The sequence below is a fragment of the Podarcis raffonei genome, chromosome 9 (assembly GCF_027172205.1).
Source record: "Podarcis raffonei isolate rPodRaf1 chromosome 9, rPodRaf1.pri, whole genome shotgun sequence".
Taxonomy (NCBI): Eukaryota; Metazoa; Chordata; class Lepidosauria; order Squamata; family Lacertidae; genus Podarcis; species Podarcis raffonei.
In genome coordinates this window covers 10,168,301-10,189,488 of record NC_070610.1, presented here as the reverse complement: position 1 = coordinate 10,189,488, position 21,188 = coordinate 10,168,301, and the positions used below count along the sequence as shown (strand labels likewise).

Here is a 21,188-nt window from a genome sequence, read left to right as displayed (position 1 = left end):
TCGGACACGACTAAACGACTAAACAACAACAGCAACGTGATAAAGGGGAACCGAACTGGGGTGAAGGCGTCTTCTTCTATCTGTCCCCGTGTTAGTTTCAGTTTTTTGGTTAGTTTTTCTAATAAGGCCGTTTCCCATACTATTTGATACCATTGGTCTATGTTTACTCCTGGCAGGTCTCTCCAGTATCTGGCTATGACGTTTCTGGCTGCTGAGAATAGATGGGTTATGAGCTATTTGCGTTGTGAGTAGGCATTATTGTCTTGGAACATAGCAAATGATTCATCCTGGAACTACAGAGGAACCTGACAGGATCTATGGGGGAAACCTGGCTGGACAGCAAAGTAGTAAGTCCCATCCTATCCAGGCCTGTATAAAGCACTACACTGTTTCATTGCAGTCCCAGGACAAGAAACATATTCTGGTTTCAGTGTGCTGAAGGATGGAGAAAGAAAATGTTTGAAACAAGCTATTTAAGTGAATTTAACCATTAAACCAAGTCATTTGGTGCTGTACTGATGAATATTAATGTTGGAACTTTGACATGAAACCAAGTGACTAGAATGCTGAATAAAATGGACTGAGCTACTGAAACATTTCCTAGTCAAATCGAAGTCAACAGAATAACATAGACATCAAAAATCCCTTTGTTGCTAAACTAAGCCTTACCTTCCTCCTTCCTCGGTGGTATCCATGCAGCCTATCATAAGGATCAACTGCTGACCTATAAACTCCTTTGTCATCAGTTGCTCAACACAAACCATATCTTCTTTCTCTTCTTGACTGAGAACTGGCATATTCTGAAGGTAACTTAATTAAAAACAAATGGTTATTCGGTATGATGCAAGCAACATCTTGATATTTATTTGAATTTTAGGTTACTGTACCAGTTAAAGGGCTTACAAATATAATTTGACTGAGTCTACCCACAGACAACAATGCTGCCTCGTCAATCTTCACAATACTATGCATTTATCGCTGCTTTTGTTTTATTCATTTGCTGGGCCTTACATGAAGAAACACTGGCGGTTAGAAGGTGTCTAGTTGAGCCTCCCAAGAGCATGTCTTACTTTCCAGTGCTAAAAGATTCTTTTTCACACAGACCTGTTTTAGCCTACGTAGCTACTTCTGCACACTCAACAAGGAGTCAGGCACATAAATTAGTAACAGTAATCTTTATGTTCCAGCAAACCAGTTTAATTGCTGTTTTGTGAACAACATAGAAATAAGTCCAAATCAAGTAACTGAAGATGAAAAAAAGAATAACTGTGAGGACCAAAAGCAGTATAAATTAAACTAATGCCAGTGATTTTTTTCCAGGGGGCACTCAAGGGTACGCAGTACCGGCACCTCTTTTTGTTGTTAAAATGTGTAGCACTTACTGTAACAACTTCATGGTGACTACAGGCACCTCTTTTTCTGGAAAAAAGCACTGACTAATGCTTTAACTTTCTTGTTTACCTTTGCAAATAATCTGCATATATGGCAGGTTCTGGCAGAATGTTCTCTAAGAATTCTTCCCCTTCAGATTTCAAGTACTCACAAAGGGTCTTCCAATACAAAGCATTCTCAGCGGTTAGTTTTTCTATTGGAATTACTTTCCTTGAAAACAAATATATACACGTTACATTTTCAACGGGGGGGGGGGAGTTTTGCTTTGTCAATTAAGAAGGCAATCACAGTATTTGACAAATATACAAGCTGAGATTCACATTTCAAGCCACACACATTAAAAGCTGAAAAGACAGAGCAGCTGTTACAAGAATTATGTTGTAGACAATTTCATTGATTTAAAAAATGACTTAAGGATCATTATCTCATGGTAACCAGCAGGAATGCCTCACTGAAGCAAAATATAATTATGTTCCATGCAAAATGTTATTCCATAGTTAGTTGCTAGACGAATACTAGTAAGCAGAGCACTATCTTTATCCTAAATTAATGCAATCTCTGTATATGAAAGTTGGTTCGTAGTGTCACTCTTTGGCATTATTAAGAGACTAACCCCAGTTTCTTGGAATTGTATTGCATTCTACTGAAGAAATTAAATGGGCTGCCATCTGCGCCCAGGTTGAGGGAGGGGTAATATCTTCCCAAGTATTACTGCCGGGGGGTGGGGGGAGAATGCATATACCCTACCACCTCTCATCTGTTATTTTAATGGACATTTCTCTTCTCATACGTACAACCAATTCTGACTAAACCTTTAGGGGTTGTTGTGGGGAGCAAGAAAACTCTGTCTGCAAACACTCAGCATGCACACTACAAACATCCTCTTTAGTGGTGCTACTTTGCCCACTAATACATTGATGGCTTTTCCAAAAAGTATTCCTCACTAGTTAATAGGATGCCTTTTAGTAGCTGCTTTTTTGATTTGCCTAAAAACGGGAAGTTCTGGCTGCTACTTACAGATATTTAGCAATTTATAGGTATTTTAGCAAATATGAGTTCAGTTTACTATTTTCAGAAAGTAATGTGTCATAGAAATGTTCAGAAACAAACATGGTTATTTCACTAGTCTTTGGAATAAAGTTTAGGCAAGTAATGAGGCAGAAACCTTTAACTTACTTTCCTAAGTTCAACTCTCAAGTATAAAGTTTTTTTAAAAAACAAACAAACACATACGTACATACCTTTCATCAAGGTCTGAGAAGTTTTTAATCAAGTCATTGACTGGTGACAGCGAAAACATGGCATTAAGAGCTGGAATACCCACTTCGGGACAACTTTCCACATCCAGCCGATGAAGGAGTTCTAGCACATTTCCCTCAACCAGCCGTAGCCAGGCCTGAAGAAGTTTCTTCTGCACCACTTCTTTTACAGATTCTATTAAGCAGGGAAATTTAAATTGAGATATAATTTCTCTGAATAAATATTTTGCCAAAAACCCCTTTACAGAATAGTTACTATGATACACACAAACTTAGTGATTAAGCTGACTTTCTCTGCCATATCACATTCAACAGTATATAAGCTGCTTATATATGGCAGTGTTCACGTTATCAACTCCTGACTTGATAAGCCAAGATTTTGTACACTCCTTCATTTCTGCTTCGCTTCTCCCTTCACTTGAGTCAAGATTCAAGCTGGGAAGCTACAGTTAACAACAGCTTCCTGTTACGTGCAAACTGAGTTATGGTAAATGGCTTCCAAACAAGCCAGGATTCAGACGCCAACTTTTCCTACTTGCAGGAAGAGAGGAATGAAGGCACTTTGCATTAGTGTGTCTATGTTGACGCACTAAATCAGGATTTCCTTATGAAACCTGTGCTACTATAAACAACGAGGGCTTCCCAGAAACAATACTTTAGATGCAATGTATTTTAGTATATTCTTCTATTGTATATATACTGTCTCTTCACATCACTGTGAAGTTTATTTGTAGATCCTAGCTGTCAGACAAATTTCTCCAACAGAGCACCATGCATATACTTGCATAGTGCTATCCATTGTTACTGCCTAACTCCTTTACCTTTTTAGAGGGCTTTTCAACTAATGTGGGAAGCAGAGGTATGTCTGTAAAAGCCTGGCAGAAGAGATGGAGCCTGTCACCAACATGAGAACTACATATGTTGTCACACATGAGGAGCAGAAGAACCAGATTGCCCACTGTTACGATATAAGCCTTTACTTGTTTATTCAAAAGTATGTCCCACTAGTTTGCAATGGGACTTACTCCCAAGAATGCCTAGGACTGCAGCCTTCGTTTACCATTGTTAGCAAGATGGCTCTCAGGCATTTCGCTAGCAATGAAAAAATAAGGAAGTGGCACACTGAACAAGCACACAATATAGGCAACTATAAAATAAAAAAGAATGTCTTACCTGATCTATCATTAAGCCCTTGCTGCACAAGCTTTACTCGTTGGGCTATTGTCAAAGCTTTCATATGAACCTTTTCTGCCAAAACCTTTTAAAGAGCACACACGACATTAGGGCTTTACTAATAATGATTTTTGACAAATTGGTGCAAGCAACTTTACGTGCCTATCACAACAGCTACATACTGAGAATCTTGCCATAGTAAGTAATAAAACAGTAAGGGAAACTTGAGTTTTGTGAGTTAATTCTCAAATTCTGTGTCTAAAACACACTTTAAAAACTCAGAAGAAATGAACTAGGGCAGGTGGAACGAGAGATATAATTTGGCATTTTAATTCCATCATAAAATGTAATGGATTGATTTGCAAGTAAGCAGGCTGAAAATTAAGAGCCTTTATTTTGTTTATATAGTTTTCCTTCTAAAAGGAAACCCATGAAAGCTTCCAAATAGTCACTATGCTTTTGTCCCAGAACTAAACTCTTAAGACTTTCAAAGAGACATTCACTGCACTGACATAGAACCTGTTATGGCCACAAGAGCAGGTGATATGTTTTATCGACACAAATCCCAGTCCAGCAATGAATACCCATGTATAAAAACCATACTTCAGTGGTTAATATGGATACAAATTCACATTTGCATCATGCTCCTCCAGACCTCTGAACTGGCTGCATCCATTATTTGATGCAGCTGTGCAACCCATTACTTCTTATGGCAAGCTGAATACTGTAAGAGCTGAGCCACGATGTTTAACAGTTAATATAATGCCCTTTACTAACATTTACATTAGTTACACTAAACACTGAACCAGAGCTTGAAACAAAATTCAACCATATAATCCTCAATAAAAAGCTATATTAAAATGGACCAAAAACTGTGCCTGGCATATCCCAATGGTCCTCTGCAGTTCAATTCTGCTCATGTTTTGAACAGGCTAGGACAGATTTAGAGCATTCTAATAAATAATAATAATAATAATAATACTTTTATTATTAATTGCCATGTACATTCATTGCTTCTGGTCCATCTTGATGAAAAACACATGGCAGCCAGAATACAGTAGATTAATTGGAAAAACTGCTATGATGCAGTTTGAACTGACTTCCTTGGCACAATGATCAGAGCCAGCAATATTTATAACAAGTTTAAAAAACACTGCAAATGCACCTATACATAAATTTACACCTGTACCCCAAACATAATTTTGCTCCCCAGAGAGAATAAAGTTGAGTTCTCCAAATGTTTACATCATATATTACTAAGAAGCAATGTAAGTAATTGTAGTAAGATATTGACTTACCTGGTATGCCAATTTCCTAACCGTCTCTTTTACATCCATAGTACGACCTATAATTTTTGGCAGGGTTTCAGCTGATGGACCAATGCATGACAGCACAGTGCGCCTGACTTCCGGATTGGAGTCGTTCTCAATTAAATTACTGTAAACTGAACAAAAAACAGTATTACACAGAGTATGTTAATGACTGGGAAATGTACATAAAGAAAATGTACATGACTAACAAGTGGCCAACACCATTTGCATTAAGATTTTATGATGCTCATGTTAGATGCACAACTTCTACATTTTTGGCAGACGTTTTAGTTGATGGGCCAATATATGACAATGGTTTTCCACACCAGATGTAAATACTCACGGAAATAGGCTGGAATTGACAACAAGTGAAGGGCTTCCTAGCACATGCTCCTGATTCTTAAAAGGCAGAGCACATGTCAGTCACACTTCACATATTTGCTACAGGAAACATTAAGTTACACTAGTGTAGCAAACTTGACACAAACCAAGGCAAACATGATACAGCTTGCAGAAACTAGTAGCCTGCGACCTAACCACAGTAGGAAGAGCTGTGTTGGCTTGATGCCCTCTTCCCCTCCAGTTTCCCATGCTTCCTCAAAATCTATTCTGGAGGATTTGTGGGCATGTAGAGGGACGGGAAGTAAACAGAAATCTTGCTATACCAAGAGAACCCCATTGCCACAGCACTGGATATAAACCATTGATTGGAGTATTGACTCAAGAACTGACCGCAGATATCAAATGATTTAGGCATAGCACAAGAGTACAAGGTCACCCTTTTGTGGATGACAACCTGTGTTAACTTTCCAGTCCCTGGAACCCAGTAACAAGTCATAATAAACTGACAAAAACAACTGCACTGTTTGATGACTGATGAAAACTCCCCTCCACCCAAATATTGTTATCATTGCAAAAAAAAAAAAAGCGCAACCTTTTATAAGAGGATCATAAATTCAGTTTTAAGAGATTGTCTGCATTATATTCAGATATCATTTTAAACCAGGTTATTTCCCAAAAAAATGTATTGTTCAAAACTTTTTTAAAAAATAAAGGAAAACAGATTTTAAAAATTAGATTTCGAAACAAATGGTTATTCAGTTTCATGAAGGGGGAAGGCAAGCAAAACTATACCATAACAAGCCAGGAAAAGTACTTCCAAACCAGGCCATTTTCCTAACTTTTCTTTTCCCCAACTAGGCCAGTACCATAAACTGTTCTTGTACCCTATGTTCTACCTTTGTACATATCTATTTTCCAATATTATAAAGTATCAACTACTTTACAGTTGTTTGAATAATTACATTCAAGTCTCCCAGGCAGAATTCAATACTAATGTTAATGTCTTAACTATTAAAGCCAGTTTTTAAGAACTGAAAAGATAAAAATACATCTTTAAGTTAAAATAAATATCATTGATACAGTAACAACGTACCATTAACCACAGGACAATCACTGTCCTTTGGATCTTGAAGTCTAGACAATGCCAGCACAGCTTGAATTCTCACATTTGGAACTTTATCTTTCACTCTGAGCAACATGGCATTGCTAATTTGATCAAATAGCTCATCTTCAATCTGAGCATTCTCCGGCAGGCTCACCAGAAGCTTATTAATAATTTGGCACACTCGAAATCGTACTGCACTGCTGTTTGCATGGTGAGACTTAAAAAGAAGCAAGGAGTTAATTTTTAGTATTCCTGCATTATTGTTCTTATGTATTAAAAATATGAATAGTTTCAGATATTTACATATAAAAATCTCATAAATTCACACAATATGAATATATTTAAGTACCAAATGTATTCTTTGGTATAACACCCCCTTCATTTATTCTTACAATCCTGGCAGTCAGTCTTAATCTTAAATTATTTATTTTTCCATTTAAAGGATCTTTAACCCATGAATGAATGACACCAGGTTTAAACCTGAACGGCTGTGCAAAATGAACTTGGTGCTTAAGACAGCAATTATGAAGCTGGTCTTCAACTGTGGCTGAAAGCAAAACTATAGAACATAAAGGCAGACTGTAATTATAACCAAAACACAGCCATATCCCATAGAAATCAATTGAGCAAACTGGAGCCTCAGCAATGGCATCCAAGACCCCTATAATTGCACTTCAGAAATTCTGGCCTTAGGTGAATATTGGTCAGCAGCACAGATTGTTCAGACAAAAGCTAAGCCCACTTATCATTGCTTTATGTCAGGCATAGGCAAACGCAGCCCTCCAGATGTTTTTGAGACTACAACTCCCATCATCCCTGACCACTGGTCCTGTTAACTAGGGATGATGGGAGTTGTAGTCCCAAAAACATCTGGAGAGCCGAGTATGCCTGCTTTATGTCTTTAAGAGCAGGAAAGATAACACAGCCCTTGCATTCAAAGTGATTTCTACCCCATATAACAAGACTGATTTTACATCACCATTAAGAAAATAGCATAGGAATATACACCCTATTTATATGCAGATTCATATGGTGTCCATTAGATCATACTATAAAGAGGAGCATTATGCATCCAATGCTACTTTTTCACCATTACATTATTGCTAAGGTACCTCAAGCAGAAACTTGAACAAATAATTCAGAAGAGAATTTTCCACTTGCTCCTCTTCTTCAGTGTCATCTTTTTCTGGCTCATAAAATGAAACAACAAACTTGGCCGCAAAATTTATCACTTGTTCTACTGCAGGTTCTCTTTTGTAGACAATCAGGGCAAATTTAAGGTAATGAACAAATTCCTCATGAAAAGAGATTTTGTCCTGCAACTAGAACAAAGTTACACACTAAGTAATGCAATTTCAGTATCAAAATTGATCAATGGTGGAACAGACATTGATTAAAAAATGGGCAGATCCAATGACATGTTAAAATCCTTTCCACTGAGAACTGGTTCTTTGGACAGAGCTTGAAAATTCCAGATTAAGACTTGAAATCTGAAATACTGGTCATAATCTATGTTTTGTTGATACTTACAGTCTTCTCATATCACAGTACAGTGGAACCTTGGTTCTCAAACTTAATGCGTTGGACTCCCGAAACCATTTGAAAACCAAGGTGTAGCTTCTGATTGGCTGCAGGAACTTTCTGCACTCAAGCGGAAGCCACTTCAGACGTTCAGCTTCTGAAAAACGGAAAACTTTCTTCTAGGTTTTTGACATTCAGGAGCCGATTGGTTCATCAACTAAGCTGTTCAGGAACCAAGGTTCCATTGTACTGTACTGTGACATGAGAAGACTTAGTATTGTTATAAGAATTTTAAGGTCTTATATATACAAAATGTTCATAAATGTACCAAGCAAACACATGTAAACCACATGTGTGAAACCCACAGAAAAGTCCTGAAACCACTTTCTCTCCCAAAATGACCTCAAATATTTCTCTGCAAGGTTGAAGGAAATGGGAATCCCCATTGTCTACAAATCCTGCCAAGGGCACATTTAAGGTGTGAATAGGGTGAGCCTGTGACCTGGATTCAAGAATTAAGTAGTTATAATAACAAAGAGTGGCCAAAACCCAGATAATGCAATCAGGTAAATGGCAGACAGGAGATAAACAACACGCTCAGGATTCTGTTTTAGACCGCCCCCGTGATGTATGTATGATGTTTCTCTGGGTGGTCTGGAGTTTGAGAGTGGGCAATTTCAAAGTCTATATAAGGGCGGGCACACCTTTATTCTGGCTCCCTCCCCCCTTGTGTGTGTGTGGGAGCACCCTGTTGCAACAGCTTTAATAAAGATCAGGCTTACTAGCTGCTTCGATTCTCAATATTCTCTGATTGGTCTCTGTTATTTTCTCCTACCAATAAAAACCTACAAAAGGACTCTATATGGGCTCTTGGGTACCCCATAAGGAAAAATGAGTTTTTTATCGTAACTATCAACAACACATATATTATGACAGTATGGGCGATATCTGTTTTTCAGTATCACAATATATATCGCCAGCTAAACATTGCAATATCTCAATATATCACAAAGTCTGAAATAAGGCTGGAGCTTATAATAATCTCCGGAAATATAACATATTAAAAACATAGCAATTGATTACAATATCATTCCCTGCAAAAGAATGACTTAATGTTTCCTATGGTTAATAGTTTCATGGATTCATTGACAAATGTCACCTCTCCTGAACTCAGTAGGTGACCATAAGTAGGCCCCTTTCAAACCTTGCTTTCCTCCTCCACTTAGGCAATACTATAATACTACAAGGGTTCTGTACCGACATAACATGAAGCACTTTGAGAACTGTTATATGGAAGTGAAGCACTGTTTATTGCTACAAAATATACTGTTGTAAACTGAACATGGTTCACTACTTGCAAATCCATATGGATATTCTGCAGTTGTATTTATTTAGGGAAGGCAGGCAGGTGAAGGTACTTTCACATGCCGGCTATTAGATAAGCTCAGTTGCCAAAGCTTTCCTGTTACATATTCTCTTTACTTCCCACCCAATATCTTTCTTGAAGCAACCATTGCATGGTTTTGATGTGTAAAGGGTAATGTTTTCAGTGAGACCAATGTATTTTATGAATGTGTTAGCCACCCCTGGGGGTTAAAGTCAAAAAGCATGAAATTAATAATATTTACCTCATTGTATATGTGCTTCAAAGATGCCACAAGTTTTGCATGATTTTGGTGAGCTTTTTGAGCTTTTTCAAAGGTCTCCTTAATATTGAACTTCTTCCCTTTCATAGCTGCAAAGAAATGGGTCATTTTAAAAACTTAACTGAATCTTGTACATTCATGGAACCCACTTCACTAAGTGTTGGCATCACCATGGATCAACCATTATGCCTAGTTACCAGAGTTTTCCAAGTTTTTTCAACTTGCCTAAACACAAGCTTCTATCTGTATTGCTTTGCAAACCCTTTTATTCTTAGTCTTATATGGAAACTAGCTCTAAATTATTTCATATTTCACTTATATTCTGCCTTTCCACCAAAGGTCTCCATAGTAGTTAACAGGCAAGATTAGAACGACAAAACAAACTTCAGAAAAACCACCTGCAGTTTCCACAGGTGGAAAAATTCAAAATCAATGTCACTTTTCTATTTTAGCACATGCCCTCTCATTTCTTTAGATCACAAAGGTGAGCAATATGCAGCCCATTTTCAGAAGCCCTATGCAAGTGATCAGTTCAGGCCTCAGGTAAAAATTACTGGACTTCCCATACCTGGCAGTATGGGGTAATGGAGGCTGAGAGAAAAGGAGATACCACGCCAATCAGTGGCTTCTGTGCCACCCACGGTCAGCATGCAGGCCTTGGAAAAATGCCCTCAAAGGGGAGCAGAAAGGTTATCTACTTTTGCCTCAGAAGATAGTAGTCTTACAAGAGCCACTAATACTGCACATATTGATGCCAAATCTAAAGAACATAAAAAGCAAATTGTCAGTTTCTATCATTTCAGATTACTTGTCATTCTGAACCAATGTCTTCTCTGATGTGCCACACCTGTCCAGGTTTTAGATAGGAGGCTTTCTCATCCATACCTGGGAGTCAGAGATGCCAGGGATTGAACCTAGAAGAGGGGTTCCCAAACTGTGGTTCATGGACCAGCAATGGTCCACAAACATCATTCAAGTGGTCCATGATGTGTCCGTGGATTTGTGGTTGAATACAGGAGTCAGCATATCTATTGCAATAAATATCCATGTTGATTTTTGACTATTTTATTGAGGTAATTTTAATCTGTTTTAGTACGGTTGTGAATTTTTCTGTTTTTATTTTTATTTTTGTAAACTGCTTGATGGCCCAGCTGCATTCCTATGTGGATAAAGATAGCTTAATGTCTGGTAATCTCATCATGTTTATTAAAATTAAATGTACAGTGGTACCTCTGGTTGCAAACGGGATCCGTTCCGGAGGCCCGTTTGCAACATGAATAGAACGCAACACGCAGTGGCACTTCTGCGCATGACGTCATTTTGCACGTCTGTGCATGCAGCAAAACCCGGAAGTAACCCTTTCCGGTACTTCCGGGTCGCCACGGGACGCAACCTGAAAAAACGTACAGTGGTACCTCGGGTTACAGACGCTTCAGGTTACACACTCCGCTAACCCAGAAATAGTGCTTCAGGTTAAGAACTTTGCTTCAGGATGAGAACAGAAATTGTGCGGTGGCGGCAGCAAGAGGCCCCATTAGCTAAAGTGGTGCTTCAGGTTAAGAACAGTTTCAGGTTAAGAACGGACCTCCGGAACAAATTAAGTACTTAACCCGAGGTACCACTGTATCATGAAGCGAATGTAACATGAGGTATGACTATTTCGAAGCGATAGCATTTCAACCGGTCCTTGGCCATGTTTGCCATTCGCTTTCCCCCTCTCCTCTGCCCAATTCCTGTAAGAACTTGTGAGAGAAGAAACCGCTTAAAAAACAGCTTCATCCCAAACCCGTGTCACGATATATTCATTTATGGGTCATAAATTCATTTATGGGTACCTATATTCTTGTGTATTGACTTTGCAGGCCGCCTTGTCTCGCCCAAGGCGGCTTACAATCTCATTCCTCTCCTGCAGGTAATAATAGACTTGGCACGCCTTTCTCTATCGCAGGAAACTGATGAACGTACGTATTTATTTCCTTTCATTCCGTAAAGTTTCATACACCGCTCGGTTGTGGAAAAACCTCACAGCGGTTTGCAAAAGATAAAGCAGTATAGACATAATAATAATAATAATAATAATAACCCCAATAAAAGCCCCACCCAGAAAAAAGGGAAAGGGGCGGCGGCGCGCTCCCAAGCCAGCCCTCACCTCACATGCCCTCAAAAGACCCGTGTCACCTGAACTACTCAGCGCAGGCCCCCAGAAGCCGACCAGGCCGCTACCACGCTCCAACTGCCGCGCGCCTCCCTCTTCCCGCCGTCGCCTTCAAAATTTGGACACGCCCACAGAGGCGAGGGGCGGGGCCGAGCTGGAGCGCTCTCTTTTTCGCGCGCTCTCTTCCCTCACCCTATTCGCGCGAGATCTCGGCATGAAAGGCGCCGGCCGCGAGAGCCAACCGCAAGCTTAAGACTTCAAAATCTGTTATCGCGCGTCCACGGAGCTCCCGCTCGCTCGCTCGCTCTCTCTCTCTCTCTCTCTCTCTCTCTCTCTCTCTCTCTCTCTCCGCTTCAAATCTCGCGAGATCCTGGCGGAAGAGGAGGGAGGCAGAGAAATGAACGGAGGAGGGGCGCGGTTAAGAATCCCGGGTTGTGACTCGGGGAGGGAAAGGGGGCGGGGCAAAGAAATGACGTCAGCGCTAACGGTACAATGTATTGATGGCCACCAATTTGGATAGAGTTGATGGAGAATAAGAATGGTGGCTAGTCAGGATGGATGTATACTACCCCTGTATGCCTCTGAACACCAGATGCTAGGGAACATGAATGAGGAGAGCTGCATTCATATTCTGCTTTTGGGATTTCGATAGACATGTACTTAACTATTGATGGGTCATGAATCTGATCCTGCAGGATCTTCTTATGTTCTTAGAATTGTTTCTTCTATTGTATCTTTTGCTGTAATTATCTGTTGTTCAATGATTGGGTGGCCCTTGGGCCAAAAAGCACCACATAAGCCACTATGGAGAAACCCTTTCTGGGACCCCACATTTAAATTCTTCTCTGGTCTCCTTGCTGGCCCTAGTAGGACCAACTTAGCCAGTTAGCCCTGGTGATCATTTGATGTCTGCTGACTGGGTTGTTTTTGTTTTTTTCTTCCCCAAAATGACCCCTGCATTTTTTAATTTTATTGATATTGATGCTGCATTTATATTGTATTTTATGTTGTTTCTAAGTCACATTTTAATCAATGTTTTATATTTGCTGTTAGCCGCCCTGAGCCCAGTTTTAAACCGGGAAGGGCAGGGTAGAAATAAAAATATTATTATTATTATTATTACTATTAAACCCTCCTCTGCGCTTAATCATACACGAACTAGGATTTTTATCAATATGATATATTTATTTATACTCTGCCTTTTTCCCTTGACAGGACTCAAGGCAATTACATATAAGAAAAAACAAAAATGTTTAAAAATATTAAAAACAATTGAGCATTAAGAGAATTAAAACGTTACACACCTATAAAATCTGTTTAAGACATACAAACAATGACAATAAAAACAGCATGGCGCCAGCCCTGTCATTCAAAGCAGCCAGTTCCCAAAAGTCTGTTGGAACAAGGTCCTTCACCTGCCAGTGGAAGGACAGCAAGGAGAGAGCCAGTCCAGCTTCTCCATAGAGGGAATTGAAGAGTCTGGAAGCAGCCACCACCAAGAAGGCCCTTTTCCAGGTCTCTGCCAAGTGGAATTATGAGGGTGTTGGGATCTTTATCACATTTTGACCACGTGTCTGAAAGACAAGCCCCATTGATTGTTGAGGATTTGCTTCTAAGTAAACAGGCTGCACTTATAACAACAACCGCCCTCAAGTACTTGCAATTGTATTATAAATGAATATTTTTATTTATCTTTCTTCTTCTTCTTCTTCTTATTATTATTATTATTATTATTTTCAAAGGTAAATTTAAAATAGTTTTGTTTACCAAAAGCAGTTTATGTGCTTCTTCATCAGATGTAGACTTACCAAGCTAAAAGTTGTCCAGTGACAAAAATGATATTTTTAAGACTCCTTAGTGAATTAGTTTCACTTCCTAAAAAGACATGCCCTGTGCCTGGAATATGTGACTGTTTATTACATGTGATAGTGTTGTTGACACCCTCATTCCAAACGGACTAATACAGGAGAGATACCCAGCTACCAGTTTAGTCACATTTAAGTGCTGCACAAATCATAGGCATGCTTATAGTGCAATCCTATGCATGTCAAACAAGACATGTCAAATCCAATTTCAGGTATTCTGTGTTGTGTGTGTGTCTCCTGCTCCAACTGTAATATATTAACACTCTGGTAAGATGCTTCCGAAATTCAGAATGAAAGCAAAGCAAGAGAAGAAGATGATCGTGAATTAGATGCTGTGCCAGTCCATTTTCTTATGTGGAAAAGATTCTAAGCTTTGAGGGAATGTATTTTAAACATATTTTAAGAACTAGCCACTAGGGGACAATCAAGTTGCAGATTTGCATTTCTCCTGTGGTCAAAACACCACTATTATTTGTGTGTTGCAGCACTGAAAGATTTGGCTATATGCAGAACAGCCTTTAATGCATAAAGAAAAACACTTAAAGAAAGCAATTCGACTTGCTTTTTATATATATCATAAAAGGGCAGGAAGTATGTGGCATGTCATACACATACTTATTTTTTGTAACCATTTGTTGTCAAAACACACGCAAAATGTGATGTTCCATTGAACTCCACACCATTAATCCAAGTGTCTACAAATCCTGAAGAATTATTCAAAATCCCACCATTCAGGACCTTTACATATATACACAAGGGTAGCGGGTGGAGCTGTGGTGTGGTCTAAATCACTGAGCCGCTTGGGCTTGCCAATCGGAAGGTCGGCGGTTCGAATGATGGAGTGAGCTCCCATTAGTCTGTGCCAGCTTCTGCCAACCTAGCAGTTTGAAAGCATGCCAGTGCCAGTAGATAAATAGGTACCACTGCGGCGGAAAGGTAAACAGCCTTTCCATGCGCTCTGGTTTCCATCACGGTGTTCTGTTGCACCAGAAGCGGTTTAGTCAGGGAAGGAGCTCCTGTGCCGCTCCTGTGGATCCCACCACCTGAGGTGGTTGCCTTACTGCCTCATGGGTGGACCGGCTTCTCACACTGGTGCTGGCCTGCCTGCAGAGGAAAAACCGAACCACTCTTGAATAGCCACTAGACCCCAGTGTTCCCAGTTTCGCTGAGGGACAATCCTGCTATGTCAACATATTAAGCCAATCTACTGATTTGTGATGTGTAACGAATGTGATATTATTGTTGATTTTATGCTGTTCACCACTGCAAAAATATGTTGGTTAACATGCCCCAGGACTCTCCTCACACAGACCTGGATGGGGGAATGCAGGAAGTTCCCTGTATATACTCTTAGTTTCAATTGATCAGTCAACTCCTTGGCTGCAGCCTTCAAGAAGCATTGATTAGTCTTCAGAAGATTTGCATCCAGTGCCCTGCCTGCTAGAAAGCAGTGTTTGCTGACCTCTTAATCAAGTCAGGTAGACGAAATAGTTGTGGATCAAAGCAAGGCTTACCGAATACTGCAATATATCTCCTGGTGCGCTCTTTTCCCCCTTCTTTTTTTAGATACAGCATTTCCGAATGGACAGTTCATATATGCATTAGGAAGCAATCCAGGCAAATTACATACACGCACACAAATAATATTTACGCTATGTTAAGAGTTCTCAATCAGGCATGTTTGAATCACATCAAATAAGTATCATTGCTTTGTGGCAAACTTCCTATCAAAAGTACAAATCTATACATATATTATTTTAACTAACTAATTGGGACGTGGGTGGCGCTCTGGTCTAAACCACTGAGCCTAGGGCTTGCCAGTCAGAAGGTCGGCAGTTCGAATCCCCACAACGGGTAGAGCTCCTGTTGCTCTGTCCCTGCTCCTGCCAACCTAGCAGTTCGAAAGCATGTCAAAGTGCAAGTAGATAAATAGGTACCACTCCGGCGGGAAGGTAAACGGCGTTTCCGTGCGCTGCTCTGGTTCTCCAGAAGCGGCTTAGTCATGCTGGCCACATGAGCCGGAAGCTGTACGCTGGCTCCCTCGGCCAGTAAAGCGAGATGAGCGCCGCAACCCCAGAGTCATCCGCGACTGGACCTAACGGTCAGGGGTCCCTTTACCTTTAACTAACTAATTAATGTACATACCACTAATACCCAGATGGCTCCTAAGCAGTTTACAAAAACATAAAACCAATGGCACAACATTGTTTAAATACAGAATAACAACAAAATACACCATAATTAAAATACATGATTCAACAAGCAAAATGTAAACTTCTGTGATTAAAATATGCAATAAAACATTCCCATTAAAAAGAACATAGCAATTAAAGCAGGAAAGTTGGGTCAGGAGACTGAGCAAATGCTTGTGTAAACGAGTGCGCCTTCAAATCTATTGCCGTTCTATGCAGATGGGGGCTCTTGTATTTCAGCAGACAAACATCAATGAAAAAGCTCCTGTCACTACAAGCTGATAAGGTTAAAAAAAAAAGGTAAAGGACCCCTGGACGGTTAAGTCCAGTCAATGGTGATTATGGGGTTACAGCGCTCATCTCGCTTTCAGGCTGAGGGATCCAGCGTTTGTCCACAGACAGCTTTCTGCGTCATGTGGCCAGCAGGACTAAACCACTTCTGGCACAATGGGACACCATGATGGAAACCAGAGCACACAGAAATGCCGTTTACCTTTCTGCCAGCGGTACCTATTTATCTACTTGCATTGGCATGCTTTCAAACTGCTAGGTTGGCAGGAGCTGGGACAGAGCAACAGGAGCTCACCCCGTCGCAGGGATTCGAACCGCCAACCTTCTGATCAGCAAGCCCAAGAGGCTCAGTGGTTCAGACCACAGCCTGTTGCAAGACTAACTAAGTTCTTTTTGATGGTCATAAGCTCCTTACTAGGCAATGAAAGGGAGGTCAGTCAGGTGTCACCCAATTCACCCACTCAGGTCTCAGTTATGCAAGCCAGCTCCTTCATCTGCAATTACAGTTGTACCTCAGGTTAACTACTTAATTCGTTCTGGAGGTCTGTTCTTAACCTGAAACTGTTCTTAACCTGAAGACCACTTTAGCTAATGGGGCCTCCTGCTGCCGCCACGCCGTCAGAGCACGATTTCTGTTCTCATCCTGAAGCAAAGTTCTTAACCCGAGGTAATATTTCTGGGTTAGCGGAGTCTGTAACCTGAAGCGTATGTAAACTGAAGCATATGTAACCCGAGGTACCACTGTAAATCGTGGGTTTGGGTGGTCCTATTATGTACTGACCTGACGTTGAGCACCAGCAGCAGCAGGCTTGCAGCCTCTGTAGCCACCAGTCACTTGCAAATTTGGATCAGTAGAAAGAATGACCTGCAGCTACCACAGCCCCCCCACCCCGTTTTTCTGATCCCTGCCATTCACCATGCTGCAACTTCCCCTCCCAGAAATAACTTGCAAGATGATAGCAATACCCCTACACCACGCTCATCCTACACTTATACCACAAATGTCCAGTTATCAGGGCATGTAATCTCAGGAACAGCTGAACCAAACTGCCACCACAGTAAACTATTTCCCTCTCCACCCTCCCTCTCATTGAGGGGCTAGGATGCAAACACTCCCCACACGCTCTGTTAATCTCTTAGGAGTGACCCCTCTGTCAAAAACTCCCAGAATTTTCTTACTTCCTCCCTGCAGCTTACCTCTTTCTTACGCCTCCTTTGCCAGTCTCCCTTTCATTATTTCTCCATCCTTCCCGTCTTAACATTATTTAAATTACTTATGGAACAGTGGTAGCTTTATGCCTGTCCTAATGTTAATCAGTTAATGGGAAGCTTTATGAAATGTAATTTTCTACTCTTTAATCAAACTGGGTTTCCATTACAGTTATTGAGCCATAATTTTCAGGAATGTATATGTGCCTCTGATACTAAGATATGGCAAACTGCTGCCAACATTCCTTCGACTCCGGGTATCTGCTATATTTATTCTTTCCACTGTTACAGATGCACGTAGCAGCAGCAGCAGCAGAAGTCTCCTTCGTATTCAAAATAAACTCTGGATCTTGTAATCATCTGGCTTCCCATTGAAGAAGCCAATTAGGATCCAGTTTGGATTTCACGTAGTTTTGCAAGAATTAATGCATTTTACAGCCCATAGTGAGTGAGTAAATCTAGCCAAGTACAGAGTGGTGTGGGAGTATCACTACAAGTTACAACCTTACAAGTTTTAAATAATATTTTAGACTGCATTCACAGAACACTGTCAAATACAGTCAAAGCCAAAAATCAGAACTATATGGGGCTATGTGCTCTGAAATAAAACCCTCCCTGGTCATTCAAAGTATGCAGAGGTCAGTTACTCAGCACTGGGGTGTAAATATTTGGATATTGGTAAATATTTGGAGGAAAATGTTGTAATGGTTAAAAGAGATGACGTGTGAAGCTGTAAACCAAAGCAAACAGGAATAAAGTGGGAAGGGAAGAACTAATTTGGCCAGAGATTCAAAAGGCAAGGAAACCCCCAACTGCCAGAAGGATAGTTTATGGATTCAAATGCACTGCCCATCATATTTCAGCAAAAAGTCTTTCTCAGGGGCATGTAATAACAGTAAATTAAGAATACAACACAGTGTGAAAGCAACAAGGGCACCAGACATTAGAGACCAAGAGGCCACTAACACTGCTCACTGGCTAAAAATTAATTCTGTTTGAAAAGGTGGTTCCTTGTTTTATTCAGTTCGTATTTTGATTGGAAGGAACTCAGGACATCATCCAGACTGACCCCCTCAAAACTTGTAACAATAGTTTTGGACTTCGTTTTAGAAAATAATATAAATGGTTATTATGGTATAACTGCATAAAAATAATTGAAATATTGTTTCCGACTTATAAACTGGCATTCATTTGGTCACCAGCGGGGAATAGGATAAGGAAAATTCATAGTGACTATTATACATGCATGTAGGCAGGCTTACAAAAGTGTTGTTGCAATTATCATGGGCATTTGCAAGGCTGTGCTATTATTTATTGCAAAGCAGTTCACCACTTCTCAGTCGTACCTCTGATTTGCTAAACATGAAAGACCACTTTTCAAAATCCTCATGTAATCCAAGGTGGCATTATTTGAGCAACACCTGGAAATTGTGTACTATTTGGCAACACTTCCTCCCAAGTGGGGAAGGGCATGCCATATGCCCAAACATTTCTCGCTTGAAATTTATATTGTTTGAAAGGCTGAACCATTACTCTATTATACAGGGTTCCAGCTAGGCATTAGATCCACTTACCCACCCTCCTTTTCTGTGCGCTGCTCTGGTTCGCCAGGAGCGGCTTAGTCATGGTGGCCACATGACCCAGAAGCTGTACGCCGGTTCCCTCGGCCAATAAAGCGAGATGAGCGCTGCAACCCCAGAGTTGTCCGTGACTGGACCTAATGGTCAGGGGTCCCTTTACCTTTACCCACCCCACTGACCAATTTTATCATTCTTTCTGCAACATGGGACAGGTAAAACTTCCTTTGAAGTTGACGTTCTGTACACATTTACTACAGCATGTGCTCAGTGAACTCGGAAACTATTTCCGAGAAAATTTGTATGAGGTGGGTGCATGGGTGTACTACTGTGCCACCCAATCCTACGTGTGTATAGTGGGAATAAGTTGTACAGTGGTACCTCGGGTTACATACGCTTCAGGTTACATACGCTTCAGGTTACAGACTCCGCTAACCCAGAAATAGTACCTCGGGTTAAGAACTTTGCTTCAGGATGAGAACAGAAATCGTGCTCCAGTGGCACAGCGGCAGCAGGAGGCCCCATTAGCTAAAGTGGTGCTTCAGGTTAAGAACAGTTTCAGGTTAAGAAGAGACCTCCAGAACGAATTAAGTTCTTAACCTGAGGTATCACTGTACTGAGGTCACTGCAGTAGATTGCCCACATAGATGCACAGGGGACTGCAACCATCCACGATGCTGGTAAGAACTTGACAATGTGGCAGCCGTGGATTGGACAGCCCATTTTTCATTCTGTTGGAAACCATTGACTGCTGAACAATTGCAGACAAAAGTGATGCATGGACCTTCACATCCTGCAGTCTTGGTGGTGGGGTGTGTGTGTGGGGGGGTGTTTTTCCAACACACCTGAGTTCCTTAGTGTGGAAAATCCAGCCTGCCCCCAAAAATATTAAGAATAAAAATAAATAAAGTGCTTTTTGCTTAAAAAGACGGTTGACATTTTTATTTTTTAGAAGAGTTAAATTCTCAAACACATGCAACCTTCTCTCTTTTTCTAAACAATATTCATTTCCAAGGTAGCTCAGTTGGTTTTGGGTTCAAGCAAAAGACTCCTGCATTGCAGGGTGCTGGACTAGATGACCATCAGGATCCCTTCCAATGCTATGCTTCTAATTAGGGCTGGGCAATATATCAATATATCGTCCAACACCGGTTTGAAGTTCATATCGTGATAACTTATTCATAATATTTGAGCGGGCAATATATGCGAGTCCTCGTGGCAGCAACGGGAGGGGCAGCAGTAGCAGTGGCAGCCTGCGAGGCTGTAACGGCACCCTGCAAGGTGTTGCGGCGGTAAAGGACCCCTGGGCCCATTCAAAGGCGACTATGGGATGTGGTTTCCAGCTTGCTGCAGGCTGAGAGAGCCAGCATTTGTCCACAGACAGCTTTCAAGGTCATGTGGCCAGCATGACTAGACCATGACTAGACAATGGAACACCATGGCGCAAGCCAGAGCACACACAAATGCTGTTTACCTATGTGGTACCTATTTATCTACTTGCACTGGTGTGCTTTTGAACTGCTAGGTTGGCAGGAGCAGGGACCGAGCAACGGTAGCTCACTCCGTCGCGGGGATTCGAACTGTCGACCTTCCGATCAGCAAGCCAAAGAGGCTCAGTGGTTTAGATCACAGCACCACCCACTCCCTTATATTGTCCTGAATACTTATATTGTCATTGGTAAAGGTAAAGGTAAAGGGACCCCTGACCATTAGGTCCAGTCGTGACCGACTCTGGGGTTGTGGTGCTCATCTCGCATTACTGGCTGAGGGAGCTGGCGTACAGCTTCCGGGTCATGTGGCCAGCATGACCAAGCTGCTTCTGGGGAACCAGAGCAGTGCACGGAAACGCCGTTTACCTTCCCGCCGGAGTGGTACCTATTTATCTACTTGCACTGGTGTGCTTTTGAACTGCTAGGTTGGCAGGAGCTGGGACCGAGCAACGGTAGCTCACTCCGTCGCGGGGATTCGAACCGCCGACCTTCTGATTGGCAAGTCCTAGGCTCTGTGGTTTAACCCACAGCGCCACCCGCGTCCCATCCACCAACTGGTAGCCAAGCCCCAAACCCAAAATCTCATTTGGCTGCATCTTGTCTTGCCTGCTGCAGAAAGTGTCTCTCCCCTGCGCTATTAAAGTGATGGGATCATTTGCTG

At 41.2% G+C, this 21,188-nt stretch overlaps 1 protein-coding gene across 4 annotated transcripts in view; it reads right to left on the bottom strand.

Moving 5' to 3' along the window:
* NCAPG (non-SMC condensin I complex subunit G) overlaps positions 1 to 12,055 on the bottom strand; it is a 35,609-nt gene extending 23,554 nt beyond the window's left edge. For 2 of the 4 annotated variants that reach the window (XM_053402770.1, XM_053402773.1), the window contains exons 1-9: positions 11,927 to 12,055; positions 9,731 to 9,837; positions 7,694 to 7,903; positions 6,570 to 6,798; positions 5,123 to 5,268; positions 3,825 to 3,909; positions 2,634 to 2,826; positions 1,462 to 1,602; positions 670 to 810 (exon numbers count right to left, since the gene is read on the bottom strand). In XM_053402770.1, coding sequence (XP_053258745.1) covers positions 670 to 810; positions 1,462 to 1,602; positions 2,634 to 2,826; positions 3,825 to 3,909; positions 5,123 to 5,268; positions 6,570 to 6,798; positions 7,694 to 7,903; positions 9,731 to 9,835 — 1,250 coding nt within the window. In that variant the 5' untranslated portion in view covers positions 9,836 to 9,837; positions 11,927 to 12,055. Of the gene's footprint in view, positions 1 to 669; positions 811 to 1,461; positions 1,603 to 2,633; positions 2,827 to 3,824; positions 3,910 to 5,122; positions 5,269 to 6,569; positions 6,799 to 7,693; positions 7,904 to 9,730; positions 9,838 to 11,906 lie in introns of all 4 variants that reach the window. The other 2 variants (XM_053402771.1, XM_053402772.1) reach the window with 2 other exon arrangements.
* Positions 12,056 to 21,188: the final 9,133 nt, after the last annotated feature.